The sequence below is a fragment of the Apteryx rowi genome, unplaced genomic scaffold (assembly GCF_003343035.1).
Source record: "Apteryx rowi isolate R43461 unplaced genomic scaffold, aptRow1 scaffold_1178, whole genome shotgun sequence".
Lineage (NCBI taxonomy): Eukaryota > Metazoa > Chordata > Aves > Apterygiformes > Apterygidae > Apteryx > Apteryx rowi.
The window spans coordinates 41704-57121 of NW_020447395.1; the positions used below are offsets into that span (position 1 = coordinate 41704).

The 15418-nt window shown below is 41.1% G+C and overlaps 1 protein-coding gene across 1 annotated transcript; it reads right to left on the reverse strand.

The window, feature by feature from the left end:
• Positions 1-5001: 5001 nt before the first annotated feature.
• Positions 5002-13342, reverse strand: LOC112974328 (histamine H3 receptor-like). The gene is made up of 3 exons (XM_026083179.1): positions 12840-13342; positions 9347-9513; positions 5002-7663 (listed from the first exon to the last, which is right to left on the reverse strand). The coding sequence occupies exons 1-3, from the start codon at positions 13084-13086 to the stop codon at positions 6884-6886; spliced, it is 1194 nt and encodes a 397-aa protein (XP_025938964.1). The 5' UTR covers positions 13087-13342; the 3' UTR covers positions 5002-6883.
• Between the last annotated feature and the right edge of the window lie 2076 nt (positions 13343-15418).

The window sequence follows — 15418 nt, forward strand, 5'->3', positions numbered from 1 at the left end:
CTCATTTCRCTGACAATATAGATGGGCTTGGAAAGCTAGCCCCCGTTTTACAAGGCACTTGTATAGCAGTTTGACTATCCCCCTTTTTCCCAGAAATAAGAAATAAAAGAAAAAAAAACCTCCTTCCAGGGGAGTTTGTGTTGTTTCCTCAGTCGGGCCTAGGTACAGTGAGCCAAGAGACACAAGCATGAAGGAGACAAACACAAATCATTGTGCCTTGTCCAACAGAAAATGGGGAGAAAGGGAGCAGCTCATTTAAATTTTTCCACGACTCAAGAAAGAGCAGGTCAGTAAGAGYTGTTATTGGTTATACTGAGTTTTTCTGCAACTGATAGGTCTACTGAATCTTCTTCTTTGAAGATATAGTGATAAGAAAAGAGTTCCCACCAAAAAAGCATATTCAGATACAACCTTTGGGCAGAGTTGTTTGGCATGGAAAGCAAGTAAGCGAGTGAGCATGCACATGAGTGAAGATGAGAGCAATGTGCAAACACTTAAAGGCAAGAAAGTTTGATTCAGCCTGAAGAAGTATAATAGCCAGATCCTGAAAAAAAAATGGCTAGAGGGAAAATGTCTTGGGAAGATGATAGCTAGATTTAGCGATGTGAAGAAGAGAGGGTCTCCTTTTTCAAGAATGCTGCCCCTTCCACATAGTAAAATATAAAACTTCACCTTCTCTCACTGTATGATACTGTTCCAATTTTGTCATACACAAAACCAGCCACTCTRCCTCCTCAATAACCCTTTATGCTATTTACACTAGTAAACCTATTTCTAACCCACATCATTAACACTCCCATTAAAACAGTGTTTTCAAACCAAAGGCACATAAGCATAAAACCAGCAAAAAGAGGAATTGAATTTTTCCTGGTCTGGGTACATTTGTTGTGTTTCTTTCCTTCAAGTTGCTTCATTTCTGGTCTTGGTTTTTTTGAAAACATTATTTCTTAAATAAAATCAGGCATTTCACAGTACGGTTTAAGCAAAGTTCCCTAAACCCTTATAAAATATTGTGGCAGAACCTCCATACCATCAAAGCGAGTAGCTATGATCATTTATACTTGTTAGGAACATAGGTCATTAAGTTTTGGCATTTGTGAGATAAGGCAGCACTATCATTTTGCAGATGCTGGGAATGAGATGTGTTCTGAGGTGACAATATGCAAGAATGCTGTGTTCTACCTTAGAATTACAGCAGGTCTTTTAGCATAACAGCAGGTAGGCTGACAAATGGTAAAACTCTTACGAAGTAAGGTATTTATGATTGCGTTAGACTGCTAACATATTACCAACAACAGGTTTTACTCAGGAGGATATTCAATTTCTGATTAGCTTTCTTAAAAAGAACGATATCTTTACAGCACAGGAAATGAGAAAGAAAACAGTAATGTAAAGGAGAACAGTAATCACATCTATGACACATTTAGTGAAAAAGCCRTACCAACATGCCTAGGGAACTGCTAAGCAAGGTACACAGAAATGTGCACCACGGCAAATCTATAGGCACCACAACAATATGGAGGAACATGAACTTCTTGATGCAAAATGGGAATCAGGTACTGCAGGAATAAAAGAAATGTGGTGAGACTGCAAGGAAAACAGTGCTGAAGGATTTAATAGTCAGGGAAGATCACTATGCTGATAAAGCAGTAGGACAGCTTTGTACATCGTGTCATGGTAACCTGGTTAAAAAAAAGAGGTGGAAGGGGATCTGGAATTGGTTTTGGGAAGAGCAGCAAGCAAACTTTGGRGGGCAGAGCTAGGAGCCTCCTAGGGATCAGACTGGATTTGCTCCACTTGTGTGWTTTTTCTCGGAGACAAAAGCGGTATCACAGATATGTCCTTGTGGAGGACTTCTGTTCCCCAGGCACAGCCTGGGGAAGAGACACCCCAAGGCACTAGGAGCAGTGAGAGCAGGGAGCTCTGCAAGGGAAGGCAAGCCAGGGGACCACAATATGCACTGGCAGCACTCGCATCTACTGGGCGCAGCCCCACAGTGCCCTAGTAGAGCAGGGAGAGGACGGTCACAGTCCCATCAAGGGCCCAGTGGTCATCAACAAACATGAGGTGATGAGCTGGGTCCAAAGTCAACCCSGGAAGTCCAATCAAATGTCAAAAAATGCAGAAGAGAGGGCTGAGCGCAGCCTGCAAGCTCTGTTGTAGCCCTGGCCAGGTCTCCCCAGCTGAGGGGAACTCCAGGGCCCAAGGGTGAGGGTGTGGTGGGGGCCAGTGAGGCTGCTCATGACAGCCAAGGCCTATTGGTGCCCACAGTGCCTTCACACAAATAGCAATAGGACCCAATTGCTCTTGATTAAGATTTGCTCAGCAAGAGGATCCTTCCCACCATCAGTTCTTCTGCTGAAAGCCCAAAGAAGACCTTTTATCAAAGACCAAGCTGTTGTTCAATAATAAAATTCAAAAGCCATGTGTCCAGAATCCATCTAGGTACATCTTCCCCCTAAAGACTGTGACACTGTCTTTTTTCAGCTACAACTTTTGCAATTAGATGCACATCTGAATGCTGTTTATAGAAGTCTTTTCTTAAAACATTTTCACAGCAATTGTCAAGTAGATTATGTATTTCAAAGTATCATTTTACTCTGATATTTTGAAATTTTTTTTTTTACGTCTAAGAAAGAAAGGAAGTTGTCTGGTTATGCTCAGTTATCAAATAATGCATATGTGAGAAGTCCCTTAAGGTTCAGTCAATCCAAGGGAGAAGTAAAATTTGCACTAAACATAGTATCGGTTTTCCCTCTAACCAGTGCACCTACTGACACCTTTCCTCAGCACACTCTGTGGTGTTCAGGACCTAAGCCCTCCTCCGCACATTAGCATACAGGTGCTGGCCAACCTTTTCTTAGCAAAAGCTATGAGTCCCCTGGGGCTTCCCCACACAGGGAGTCTGAAGCAAGAGCATGTAATTTACTGTGCGGTCCTTTGTGTTAAAGTATGCTTCATATTGACTTAATAGTCTTCAGTGATTATAAAACACTTCCTGAGAAATCAGGATGTCTCTCTTTTTCACCTGAGCTTGGCTGTTTGTCAATCCCTTTTCCTCTTGCTGTTCAACAAGATTTCTTCAGCTACTGTTCCCCTAATTTCCTCCAAGGGGAAATTTCCATTTGGAATTTCCCAAATCAATTTCCCTCTTCCAAGTATATTACTGTTCTGCCCTCTTTCTTTTCAAGGACATAAGCTCTTCCCCATTTTCTCTAGCAGTATGAATTACAGAGATCCTGTGCCTTTTTTTGTTAGAAATAACCTCTACATTTGAAAAACAGAGATTGATCTAGCCCCTTACCTAAATCGCTCTATTTTTCTTGCCCATCAGCCCTTTTTTTACTTCTCTCTCCTACTAACAAYATCTGACAAAAGGTGAGGGAAGGCAAGAGCAATTAGATGGCCAACTTACTTCCCAGTATGGTTGCAAAGGCTGCCAGAAATAAGCCATGGGTATTACTGAACTATCTGCCCATGCCCCTAAAACTAAGTTTACATCAAGAAGCACTGTCCAGTTAGAAAAATTACTTTGACAACTTCTAACATGTCAAGTAAGCCCAAATGGAGACAGAGCTAGGTGCTTCAGTGCCCCTCAGAGGAGCTAGGCTTGTCCTCAGTATTTTCTATCGACTAACTTAGACTCAGTTGTTGGTTTTTGCAAATCAGGCTGCTGAAAAATAAGTCCCTGTTAATATCAGCATTCAGTTGATGTTCTGACCTGTACCAAGCAGCTGTGGCAGAGATCAGGCTGGTATGAGAGGCAAGCAAAAGAAGAGCGCAAGAAGGAGGAAGAATAAAAAAATTTAACTCGACATAGATATAACAATCTGTTTCCTCATCTACACACGGCAAAGGCTTCGTTTCACAGATATCCTTTTGATAAGTTAACCAGAATGAGATCTTTAGCCCTCTGTCCCTGGCACTGTCACAAGCAGGTCTTACAGAGCATTAAGGAGCCATTTGCTCTTCAGGCTGACACAAAAGAATTTCATTGTGCACATTAAACATTACTGAATTTACAAGTTGTGCTTTAAAAGAATGACAAAAGCTCTGCGGGGTACAAAGCTGGTACACACTGCATTTAAAGAAAATTGTTATGTGCAGCAGGCAGCTGTGTTTTGTGTTCTGCCCTGCTTCCATAAATCTGTAGACTTTGAGCAGTAACTGTAAGCCYAGGTGATGGACCAAGGCCCTGTAGTGCCCAGTGCTGTTTAAACATCAACTAAAAAGATTACTTCTAAACTAAAGATAAAATAAGAAGTGTATTCAGAGAATGCTAGGGAGGAGGTAAAAAAGCCAATATGCTTTTTTAGACCTCGCAGTTTCGAAGCCTGATAGGCCAAAAAGAAATATCATAGGAAGAAAAAATCAAAGGAAATGTTAATAGGCATAAGGCTGTAGAAGGAGAGGCCTTCTTATCTCCACAGCTAAGACTGACAACAAAACAAGCCTAGGCTAGGTAAACACAGAGTATGAAATTAGGGTAAAAACTAGACCTGGTCTGCCTGGAGACAATGTCAAATTAAGTACACCTGCTTGCTGTGTTTTTAAAATGCAGCTTTATATTAGTGATTAGACAATAAAATAATGGCTTTGTCCTTGGCCGTCATTCTTCTGACATTGAGCTTACGTTCATGTTTCTACCTGCAAGTGTATGAACAATTTTCCTTCCTCAAAACATTAAACCTGAATCCTGGGCAAGACTATTCCCAAAAAGCTGACCATCCATCAATGTTTGCTAATATTTTAAACCTCACAAAATGTCAAAATTGAGATTCTTATCTTCCCTTTAAGTTTATAAAAATAATACCACTTACATATTTCTTTCCTGAATTTTCTGTATTACATTATTTTCAGTTCATATGCTATACTCCATGATGAGTATCTTCAGCAAAGTTCTGTTCAAAAAACAGGTCTTTGAAGTAGTTCCTGTCAACTCTTTCAGTTCCCAGTTTATGTTAAAGAGACAACACTTCTTACAACATTAGTGAATACATATTTAATTTGTGTAGGTAGACAAGTTTACACTTTCATACCATAGAGCAGGACAAATGACTGTGATTAAGTGGTCTTCAGCCCAGAAGAACATTAAAAGGAATGTTAAGTAAAACAGACTAACATGGGTTTGCATTAAATAAAACTGTGATGTAAAAGGGACACCCACTACCATTCAAGTTTCTTTAGTATTTATTCCTCCATTCATTTGCCAGCCTTATACTTACTGTGTTAAGAAAAGAAACTATTTGTATTTTAAAGAGTTACACCTGCTTATTTTAGTAAGGAATCTAGTACCTGATAATTCCAGAATTCTGTAACTAAATAACCTTAAACTTTTTGGAAGCTGAATGTTGGAAAGAGTTTACCTCTCCTCTGTCTCAGCTAATTCACCACATGTACTATCAGTAGCCATTAAGATTAGTCATTTTTCTGGCTCCTACAGCAGACCAAACACACCATTAGCGTGTAAGACATTTAGCCACTTATCATAATTTCCAACAAAGGTCTTGTAAAAGAAACAGAAAATGTACAAGGGAGGAGAAATGGGATAGAATATTCGCAATCAACCTGTTTCTCAGTTATTTGAATTGTTTGGCCATGGGCACACTGAACTGAATGGGGTTTTGCTCACGTGTGGAATTGAGCTGGCCCTCATGTATTACACCATATTTGGAAATGAGAAAGGCCTGCAAGACCTGCATTTCTCACAGTGCGGGTTTCCGTTTCACTGGAAGTCAGGAAAGGGTTCGGAGGGGCCACAAAGTGTTTGCACTGCTCTGCCCACTGCACACATGTCCTCCTGGGTGGGCAGCAGCAGAATTTCTCCTCTCTGGGTATAACTGTACAAACTCAGGAAAAGCAAGTGACTCTYTCTGATGAGCAGCCCAGCTCCTTCACAGAGAGAGAAGGTGTGTTCTTGCATGGGATGGTTTAAGTCAGGCCCCATTCCCCCTGCTCAGGGTTGGGCTGATGCTCTTGTGGCAGCACAATCAGATGGGATCTGAGGAGGTCATATATTACAAATTCTGCAAGATGCTCTGTTGGGTTATTCGATAACAGATACATTCCCCACCATGGTCAACATGTTGCTCCCTATGGACCTGGCCTCAATTTCTATAGTAGCTTTGAATAGGAAATGCTACTCTTTTCTATAATCTTTCAAAACTATAGCTGTAGAAGGCTGGTTTCTTAAAGAACAGCTGAAGATGTGCATAAATGCCTTATACCTCTGAATTCTCCACCACTTCATCTAATCAGGTATGTAGATTAATGCCTTCCTGCAGAGGACATCTTCATTGAGGTCTTTAAAAGCAGTCCCTGCATTAGCCCTGATGTCCAAGCATCATGAAAGAAAGTAATCCTGCCATGTGCCTGACAACAGAAATCATAAATTAACTGAGTATTTTACAGTAGGAAAAGAATTGCTTCTGATTGCAGTACAAACTGTTAAAAAAAAAAAGAGAGAAGATATTGCCTTTTGAATACTATTGATCTTACAGCAAATACCCATCTTTATTGCCTTGTTAACTAATACCATCCATGAACACAAATAAAAGCTGTACTATTATTGAAAATAATATCTTCAACAACCAGAATGAAGATAATGTGGATGGTCTGATAGGGTAAGTCAAGGTAAGCTTTGAAGATAGAGGCAATATCTTTTACCTGGCCAATTGAAATAGCTGGGAAAAGTACACAATCTCTGGGCATGCAAGCTTCTCTGAAGGAGGACATATTTCCCCAGAGGTTTGTCTAACCTTTCTAACTAGATTAATCTACTGAAAGATATTACCTCTACTTACAAACCTTGGCCATTTACATCCCTCATTCAGTACAGCTACAGCTGCTCTTCAGCTGTAAATCTGTATGGGTTTTTTTCCTTCTAAAAAGAGCTTGATCTCAATGTTGCAAACTTTTGGGGACATAATATTTTCATGAAAGCCATTCGAAACTTAACATGACAGAGAGGGTAGAGAAATGGGTTCAAAGACGAATTGAGCCACAAAAGCCAAAAGGTAGTTTCATACAAGGAGTTATGGACACACACTCCATGGCAGGCTCCACGAATAATCATTAGTAACGTATAYGGGGCCCAGCAAATGGCAAAGACACACACAATTATGGCAAGTGACTTCGCAATTTTCTTGTCCTGCTGCAATTTTGACCTGGTCTTTGCACAGAAAGAAGTAGAGAGATCATTCTCTGGGGTTACAGAATTGCCTCTGGATGGAGATGAGCTTTCAGTTACCAAGGACACTTTCTTCGGCCTCATAGAGGAAGAAACGCTGTCCTCTGCTTCTACAGAAGATAATCCTTGCCTTGGCAAGAGGCAAGATCTCCAAGACAGGCTGCTGCTCTTTAGAGGTTCACCCTCCTGCACGCTGCCACGTCTCTGGCGCTTCTGGATATTCCAGAAGATGTGCACATTGAAATAGGTCACTGAGACCAGYGGCACGAAGAACTCCAAGGTGGAGGCGCACAGGAGGAAGTACCAGTTGTTGAAGAACTCAGCGTAGCACTGCCACTCTGGGACCACGCTGCAGCCAGCCACGTGCTCCCAGAAGAGAATTGCTGGGCAGTAGAGGAGGAAGGCCAAGACCCAGATGGCTACCATCTTCACAACAGGATTGGAGGCTGCTCCCTGCTGGACTCTGTAAGACACCTATGAGAAACAAAGAAAAATGTCATACCTTTAGAGAAACATTTGGTACCAACAAAAATACCAGCAAAGGAGCTGGTATGCTATTTGGTAATTTGGAGCTACAGCTATGCTGAGCAGCTGAAGTTCACCCAGGAATGTCCCCAGTTATGTTTATTTTAGTGATGTTGACATAACATAGGGGTGTCTCTTGACAGGTTAATGTAACAGTGCTAGAGTCCTGGTCCAGGCAATGAAACATGATCATCCATCAGTGTCAGAAGTATCTCTTAATTTGAAGTGCCTTGTTTGAGACATCTGCAGTCTGAATTGCCAGACTGGTTAGCATTTTATAGTTGCTCGGAGCACAACTCCCATTCACTGACAACTGCACTGCCTTTTTACAGCATTTTACAAGGAAATAGGACTGTATATGTAAAAGTAGTTGACAGAAAACGTGCCACAAATATTTAACAGACACCTCTGAAAAAATGCATTTACTGCATACATCATGAGGAGGTAGGGATAAACTCCAGTTCTGCAGTGCAGCCTTTTGCTGACAAAGCCATGAAATCATCCTTTTTCTTCCTTCTTCCCCCAGCTCCTAGCCCAGTACACATTTTMCACTATATGGTTTAGAACAGACAGATATCTTACAGCTCTCATGCCCTGCTCTATCCTTTTGACAGGATGTTAGGAAGAATCTATAATTCTGGGAGCTAAGTTAGACATCCAGCTGAAAAAAAAAGTATGAATGTCATTAAAGACTACCATATAGATGTCCGTAGGTCTTAATTGCATTTGCACAGGTGCTCTTAATTTGGCCCTTTGTAAATGTTGAGTCTTTGGCTTTCCAATGCAATGTTTCTTAAATGTAAAATGTTTAGGTGTTTAATTTCCTAGATTTTTTCCTTGAAATGAAATTAAATAACAGAAAATAATAAAATTTAATAAAAATAATGCAAGTATAATAATGTAAATAATTMTAATTAATAAAAACAAAAGCTGAAATGTATCATAAGACATCATATTGATATCCTTATAGATCACCAAAGAGCTGGAACCTTTGGCTTTCCCACGTATTTCCCTACCACTTAAGCTAACAGAATTACTGGTGAGAAAAAACTGATCTCCATCCTTCATATGAACCAAGACATAAGGTATACACAAGGCACTCTGCAGAARGCAGAGGCACAGCGTGAACTTCACATCTGAAGTTTTGTGTTCTGTTCCAGATACTGAGAGGAGTTTATTCCTGCATATCCCCAGTGTCCTTCACTTCACTGCCCTATCACCAGTGCCTTTTTCCCCCATGCCCAATTTTAGGTCCAAACCCAAATCCACAGTTTACTTCAAACTTCCTCTTTCCTTAGCCCTTTTGTTGTCAGACTCCTCCCTTACCCTTTTCACCCCTCAGGCTGTTTTCTTTAGAAGCACAACAGCAGCCTGTAGCAAAAATGGGGAGAAAAGAGCTGTTCTACTGGCTCTGGCTTGGAGCATGCTCAGTGCAGTATATTCACCTCATTTACCTGCAAAAATCTAACCATTTCCACATGTCAGCACATTTTTGAGAGCTCTTGTCTTGATTAAATTTGGGCCTATGCTCACTAATACAGCAAAGGGTATATCACTAATATCAAGATTTGACCTTGCCACATCCCACATTCTTGAGACAAAACTCAGAGAGGCTATAAACAGGGTACTTACAGCTTTAGTAACAGACAGGAAACGGTCATAGCTGATAAGAACAATGTTAAATACTGAAGCTGTGCACAGAAGGTAGTCCATAAGTAGCCAGAACTTGCAAACGCCTCTTCCCAATTGCCATTTCCCTGTCAGGATGTAAGGGATGTACAGAGGTATGCAGAATGCACCTATGGAAAGCAACAACAAAGCCACAATGCAGTTGTTACAATCAGGATTGCAAATGGTGCTCATGGAAGCAGAGAGTCAGTATTTTGGTATTTAGTTAAAAAGAAATACTAGTAAGATACCAATAATTTATACTAGCATGTAATTTATATATGGAAATTCTTAAATTCTCATGAAATCTGATGATGACTTTCTGTATATTAGATCTCAGTGAATTTGTGTATGTTGATTGTTAGAAATAAGCTTAGGGCAAATCAGCAAAGAAGGATCTGCTGAAGAAGAAAACTGCAATCTAACCAGCTTTATAGACTCTAAAGATATGTAATCTGTGCCCAGCATGTATGCATTGTGGTTAGGCTTAGAGATGTAACCTTAATACTATGTGTCCGACAATCTTTCATCTGTGTTAGAGTTTTTCCCCAAACACAACTACAAATGTTGCTAATGTTGCTTATTAATGTGAGATTGGTTAGCATTTCTAAGTTAGCAAAAATATACTGGAGATTTTGCATGTTGTCTGGAAACCTACCAAAGATAGAGTAGTCACAGCAGAGATATGAAACCCGCCTTAAGTGATGTGTTAAATCATGCTGGTTCTCCAACTGAGATAACTCCAATAATTATTTTTTGTTTTGCTGTGTTCAACTTTCATCCAAAAGGCCAAGAAACAAAGAAATTTAAGCAATGAGAGAAACAAGTCAATATTTGCCCTAATATGGGAGAAAGGTTGGTTAATAGAGACCGAAATTCTTGCAGTTAAGGAGGTGTTAAACACAAAGAAAAGAACAAAATAAAACAGTAAAGATGAAAATCCCCCAAAATCTCTCTATCTGAAATCAGGTAATATTTCATATTGTTGCAAAGTGCTGAAATGTAGTTGCTTGCAAATGTAAAAAGTTTGTATATTGCTACCGGTAGAGTTGACCATTAATTTCTCCTTTCTCTATTCAGCAGGAATCAGAAATTCTCTTGCCATAGGTGAAGARAAGTCTCCACTAATCATTGCTAATTTGCTGGCAGATATGTTATTTTTGTATCACTTATTTGCATTACGAATAAAGTTGAAGTAGGGAGTTGCCTTTAGACAGAATACCAAAACATTGCCTTCCACTGGACTATTTTCACGAGAAAGTCATGTTTGTGTTTTATTTTTAAGCTAGTAATTCAGCAACTTCATTCTTAAAATGTAGTTTTACCACCACTAATATTCTTTCAAAAGTATGGTGCAATATCTGATGTTCCATGCCTGAAATAGCTGCTCCACTAGAGACAAATGCAGAACGATATGCAACTTCAAGATCCATTGTAAACTTTTCACACTGTTATTTTTTAATAAGTCAGCTGAAGATGACAAGATCTTAAAATTTACTGAACATATTCAGGCTGGTGTGATCCACTGACAATAATCGCTTTTGGGGGAATGAGCAATGGCTGCTATCAGCAGGCACCCGCATGGAGCACTTTCAATATCAATGGCTTGTCTTAATACACACTTGAAATACAAGCAGCATCACTCCTGTACAAAATACTCATTTTTCAGAGTTGCTGACAACAGCTACTGTTCTCACCGACTTCAATGTGATCAGCCAGTGTTTGGTACCATGTCAAAAATAATCCCTGATTTTAGCTATAGATGTAACTATAGAGGTAAGAACCAGGCTTTAAGCATTTGTATTTGAAACTATTCTCACTTTTAATAATAAGAGGATGCAAAAGACATGAGTCACACTGTCTGGAAAGATTCCAGTTCCCTAAGACTACATACTACAAGACTAAATACTACAGCAGTTTCAGAAAATAAAGCATTTTCTGACTGATCTCAGAGACAAAGGCACAGATTTAGGTGGTCTATAGGCCAACAAAATGCCTGTACCAACCATTTCCTCTGGGCTGACTTAAGACTCCATGAGGCACCAGCTACAAACAAGAACCGATATAGTAGGTAGGATTTAAAATTTCTTGATTAAATTGTAAAATACGAGGAGAAACAGGCKTTTTGCAGAAGACCTGAGCAATGAAGAGGCTCCCTACTGCATGTAGGGAGCAGGAAAACAAGGGTTTCAGCACAGGCATCATTTAGTTTCTGCCCCAATGGGTAAGCCCCAGAATTAGAGACTGTCTGTTAAAAATCACATAAATGAAGCAAAGTCTTAGAGGCTAACCTCATGTGCTCCACTACTCAGCACTGAAAGAGAAACAGTACTGAAGAGTGAGCATTGCTAGAAGTAGTGCAGATCAATGAGGGTGCTACTTCCCTCCTTGTGGTTCAATGAATACTGGTCTCTGTGACGGCCCGAAAGAGAAGCACTTGTGTGCAGAAATACCAATTTGCTAGCCTTAAGTCAAGATAATGCAGGAAGATTTTTATAATACTTCTCAAGATGCAGTCACTACCTTTGCTCCTAGGATCCAGGTTTAAAAGCTTGCAATCCTATACTGAAGTTGCTACATTAAAAGAGCCAGGCAGACCTCACTGAAAAGCCTTCTAAAAACCAATATTCAGCACTTTTGAACTTGCTAAGGAACCTAACTCTTGTTTCCTTTTTGCTGGGACATCTGCCCCTGGACAATGCTTGCACGAAGCTTTCTCTGCTGCACTGGTTCCTGGCTTGAACCCTGAAGGCATGCTGCACAATGCATTCCCACCACCCACCTCCTGTCCTGGCATTGCCCACTGCTACTGGCTTTATTGTATGTCCATGGGCAACACTCCGGTTCTGCAATGACATTATGGGAAGAGGGGGCTAATAAGGAAAATAGATGGGAGCAGACTGCTGCTGGCATCAGGACAATCCATCTGCTCCATAGCTTGCCCTTGAGTTGCAACCAGTAAAAGGAACAAATGGTAGAACACTTTTTCTGTAGTATAATACTTTAATAAGCCTTTAGTACTATGTAGAGAAGTAATTTACTTACTTTGATGTAACACAGGTAGCTATATAAGAACATAGTTACATTGTCAAATATAAGAATACTCTGACAGTCTGCAATGAATAATTTAACAGGAGGAGCAGAGTTAAATCAGAACTAGCAGCACACAACCTCTTTCCTTCAGTCAGTATTCACCTATAGTGGTTGCTCCTTTTTTCTGAAGCAGTAACATTAAAAGTATTTATGCGACAACAGATGTATTCCTCATTATAATACATTTCTGAGAAATAGTAGATTGCTAAAACACTTAATGAAGTTTCCACCTTTCCTTATCCCTCCCTTAGACACACAGCTGGGAAATACTGCTCTTAGAAGAAACCACCCAGCAAAATACACTCCTGCTTCGCCTAAGATTGCTAAGGAACAAATACTCCATGCCTCCACGGTTGCAACTTACCCACTGCAAAGTCAGAAATAGCAAGATTGAGAAAGAAGTAATTACTCCGATGCCGGAGGTTTCTGTCCATTATGAAAGCAAGGATCACCAAGGCGTTTCCAAGGATTGTGATCAGAGCCAGCAGCGCCATAAGGACAGCCAGGAGCACCAACACACCCAGCGAGAACTCTGAGYTCAATGGCTGTGAGGACGTGGTCCCATTGCACGTTCCAGTCGTACGCAGAGCTTCAGCACTGCTGTTGTGCATCCTGCCTGTCCAGGTCAGTTCACTCTGGGAAGAAACTCACGTCTCGCAGGTTTATCCAAAAGATTGAGACAAGTATATTAACAGCATGGGCTGAATATGGAAACATCCAAAAAAATCACAGTATCAAAATAACGGACTGCAAGATTCCTGGGCTATTATATCTGGACTTGTTAATTCTCCTTGRTCTGAAGACACATTTTTGCCTGAAAACGAAACCTGTAAAAGACTCCCCATAAGCAGCACTAAGTGCACACTTTTAAAATAAATTATCTGCTTCTCTCCTGAAGGTTGATCCTTATCTACTGAGGTTGAAAAGTTAGTCTGAAAACAACTCTCTTCAAAGACAAGCAGTTTGCATATTAGCATTATGTAAGCACTTTTACACACTGAATTCTCTTGAAGCTAAAAACAGAATTCATTTTCACTTCCCTAGTGGTCAACAGRGTTTGAATTATAAATTTCTCTCGCTGTAAACTGTAGGCATTGTTGTGCCTGCTGTCATACCTTGTACTGAATTATAAAGTTAAAACACAGAGATATATATTTCTTAATGTTGCTTATTACAGAGCTTCTAAAATTCAAACTTATACACAGAAGAAGTATCATCAATACCTTCTGAACTCATACTAATCAACATGCAAGTGTAGCCCTGGACACAGAAGACCAGATACCTGTGCTTTGGAAGACCCTGTAGGCTTAGCCTATTTAATCCTTCACTTCCCAGGTAATTTCAAGTAATCTTCCCCTCCACAAAATGCCAAACTCTAACCCTTTGCAGGTGTGAGGAGGCACATCCCTTCCTCCTTATCATTTAATTTATTTTGGAAAGAGTGACACAGAAGCTGGCAGGCCATGAATCATGCCCACAGCTCACCAGCTCCATAGCACCACAGCACAGTTTTTCAGACTGAGGCTGTGATGCTGAGAGCTTGACAAGACAAAGGGCAAGAAACAAGGAAAGAGACATGTACTTGGATGGGCTGGGGGGAGGAGAGACATGGTGCTGCAGGACAAAGTGGAATATATTGTAAAGAGTAATCAAGAGCAACGGCACTGAATGGCCTCTGGAGGAGAAAGAGCAGAGGTATAGTGCCCTGAGAACAGGCGAGAAAGACGATCTCTCRCCGGGGGAGGCGTCAGAGCCAGCTGAGACTCAACCAAGTGCTCGCACAAGAAGAAAAGGAGAGTGATGATAGCTATCAGAGTCATCCCTGCAGGGGACAGGGGCACCCCTCTGCCAACATGACATCTTGGGGGTTGCTGGGGAAACAAACTGGAGAAACTAGAGCTCTGTGTGCCATCACAAAACCACAACATTGCTGCAAAGACAGACGTGGTGGGACAGCTCACATGACTGGCATGCTGCAATGGACAGATACAAACATGTCAGTAAAGACAGACAGGGAAGACGAGGAGGGGGAGTTTCGCTCCATGTGCAGGGACAGGTTGAACGTATGGAGTTTTTTTATGGGATAGACAACAGTCTGGTTGCTATTTTGCGGGTCAGGGTCAGAGGAGAGGACAGTGACATGAGTGACATCATGATGGGAGTGTGTTACAGACTACCTGAACAGGGTGAGGAAGTGGATGAAGTCTTCTTTAAGCAAGTCAAGGAAGTGTCCGGATCACAGACCTGTTACTTATGGAGGACTTTAGTCTCCATGACATCTGCTGGACAGGCAACACAGCAGGGTGCAAGCAGTCAAAAAGATTGCTGAACAGCATCAGGGACAACTTTTTGATGCAAGAACTGTTTGCCACTGGAGGGTGACACACAGCTGGATCTGCTATTCACTAGCAAGGAGGAAATGGCTGGGGGTGTGTAATCAATGGCAGCTTTGGCTATGGGGACCACGAAGTAGTTGAGTTCCAGTTCCTAAAGGGGTGAGGAAGGGGAGTAGCAGAGTACAGACCCTGGACTTGAGGCGAGCAGACTTCCCCTTGTGCAGGGACCTGCTAGGGGGGTGCCATGGGAGGCAGCTCTGAAGGGCAAAGGAGCTTAGGAAACCTGCAGGCCTTTAAGAACAGCATCCTCCAAACATAAAATTTGTCCATCTCAATTCTCAGAAAAACAAGCAGACGTATCAGGAGACTAGCTAAGGAGGGAACTCATGGAGCAACAATGCAAAAAGGCAGCATAGAGGAGTTGGAAGCAGGAACAGGCTACAAAGGAGGAAGTTGGAAATGTTGTCCAGCCATGTAGGCATGGTGCTAGGAAAGCTTGCAAAGGATGTCAAGGCCAACACAGAGAACTTCTACCACTACATTAGTATTAAAAGGCTGAACAATGAAAATGTGGTCCCATTGCTGAATGGGGTGGGTGATCTAGTGA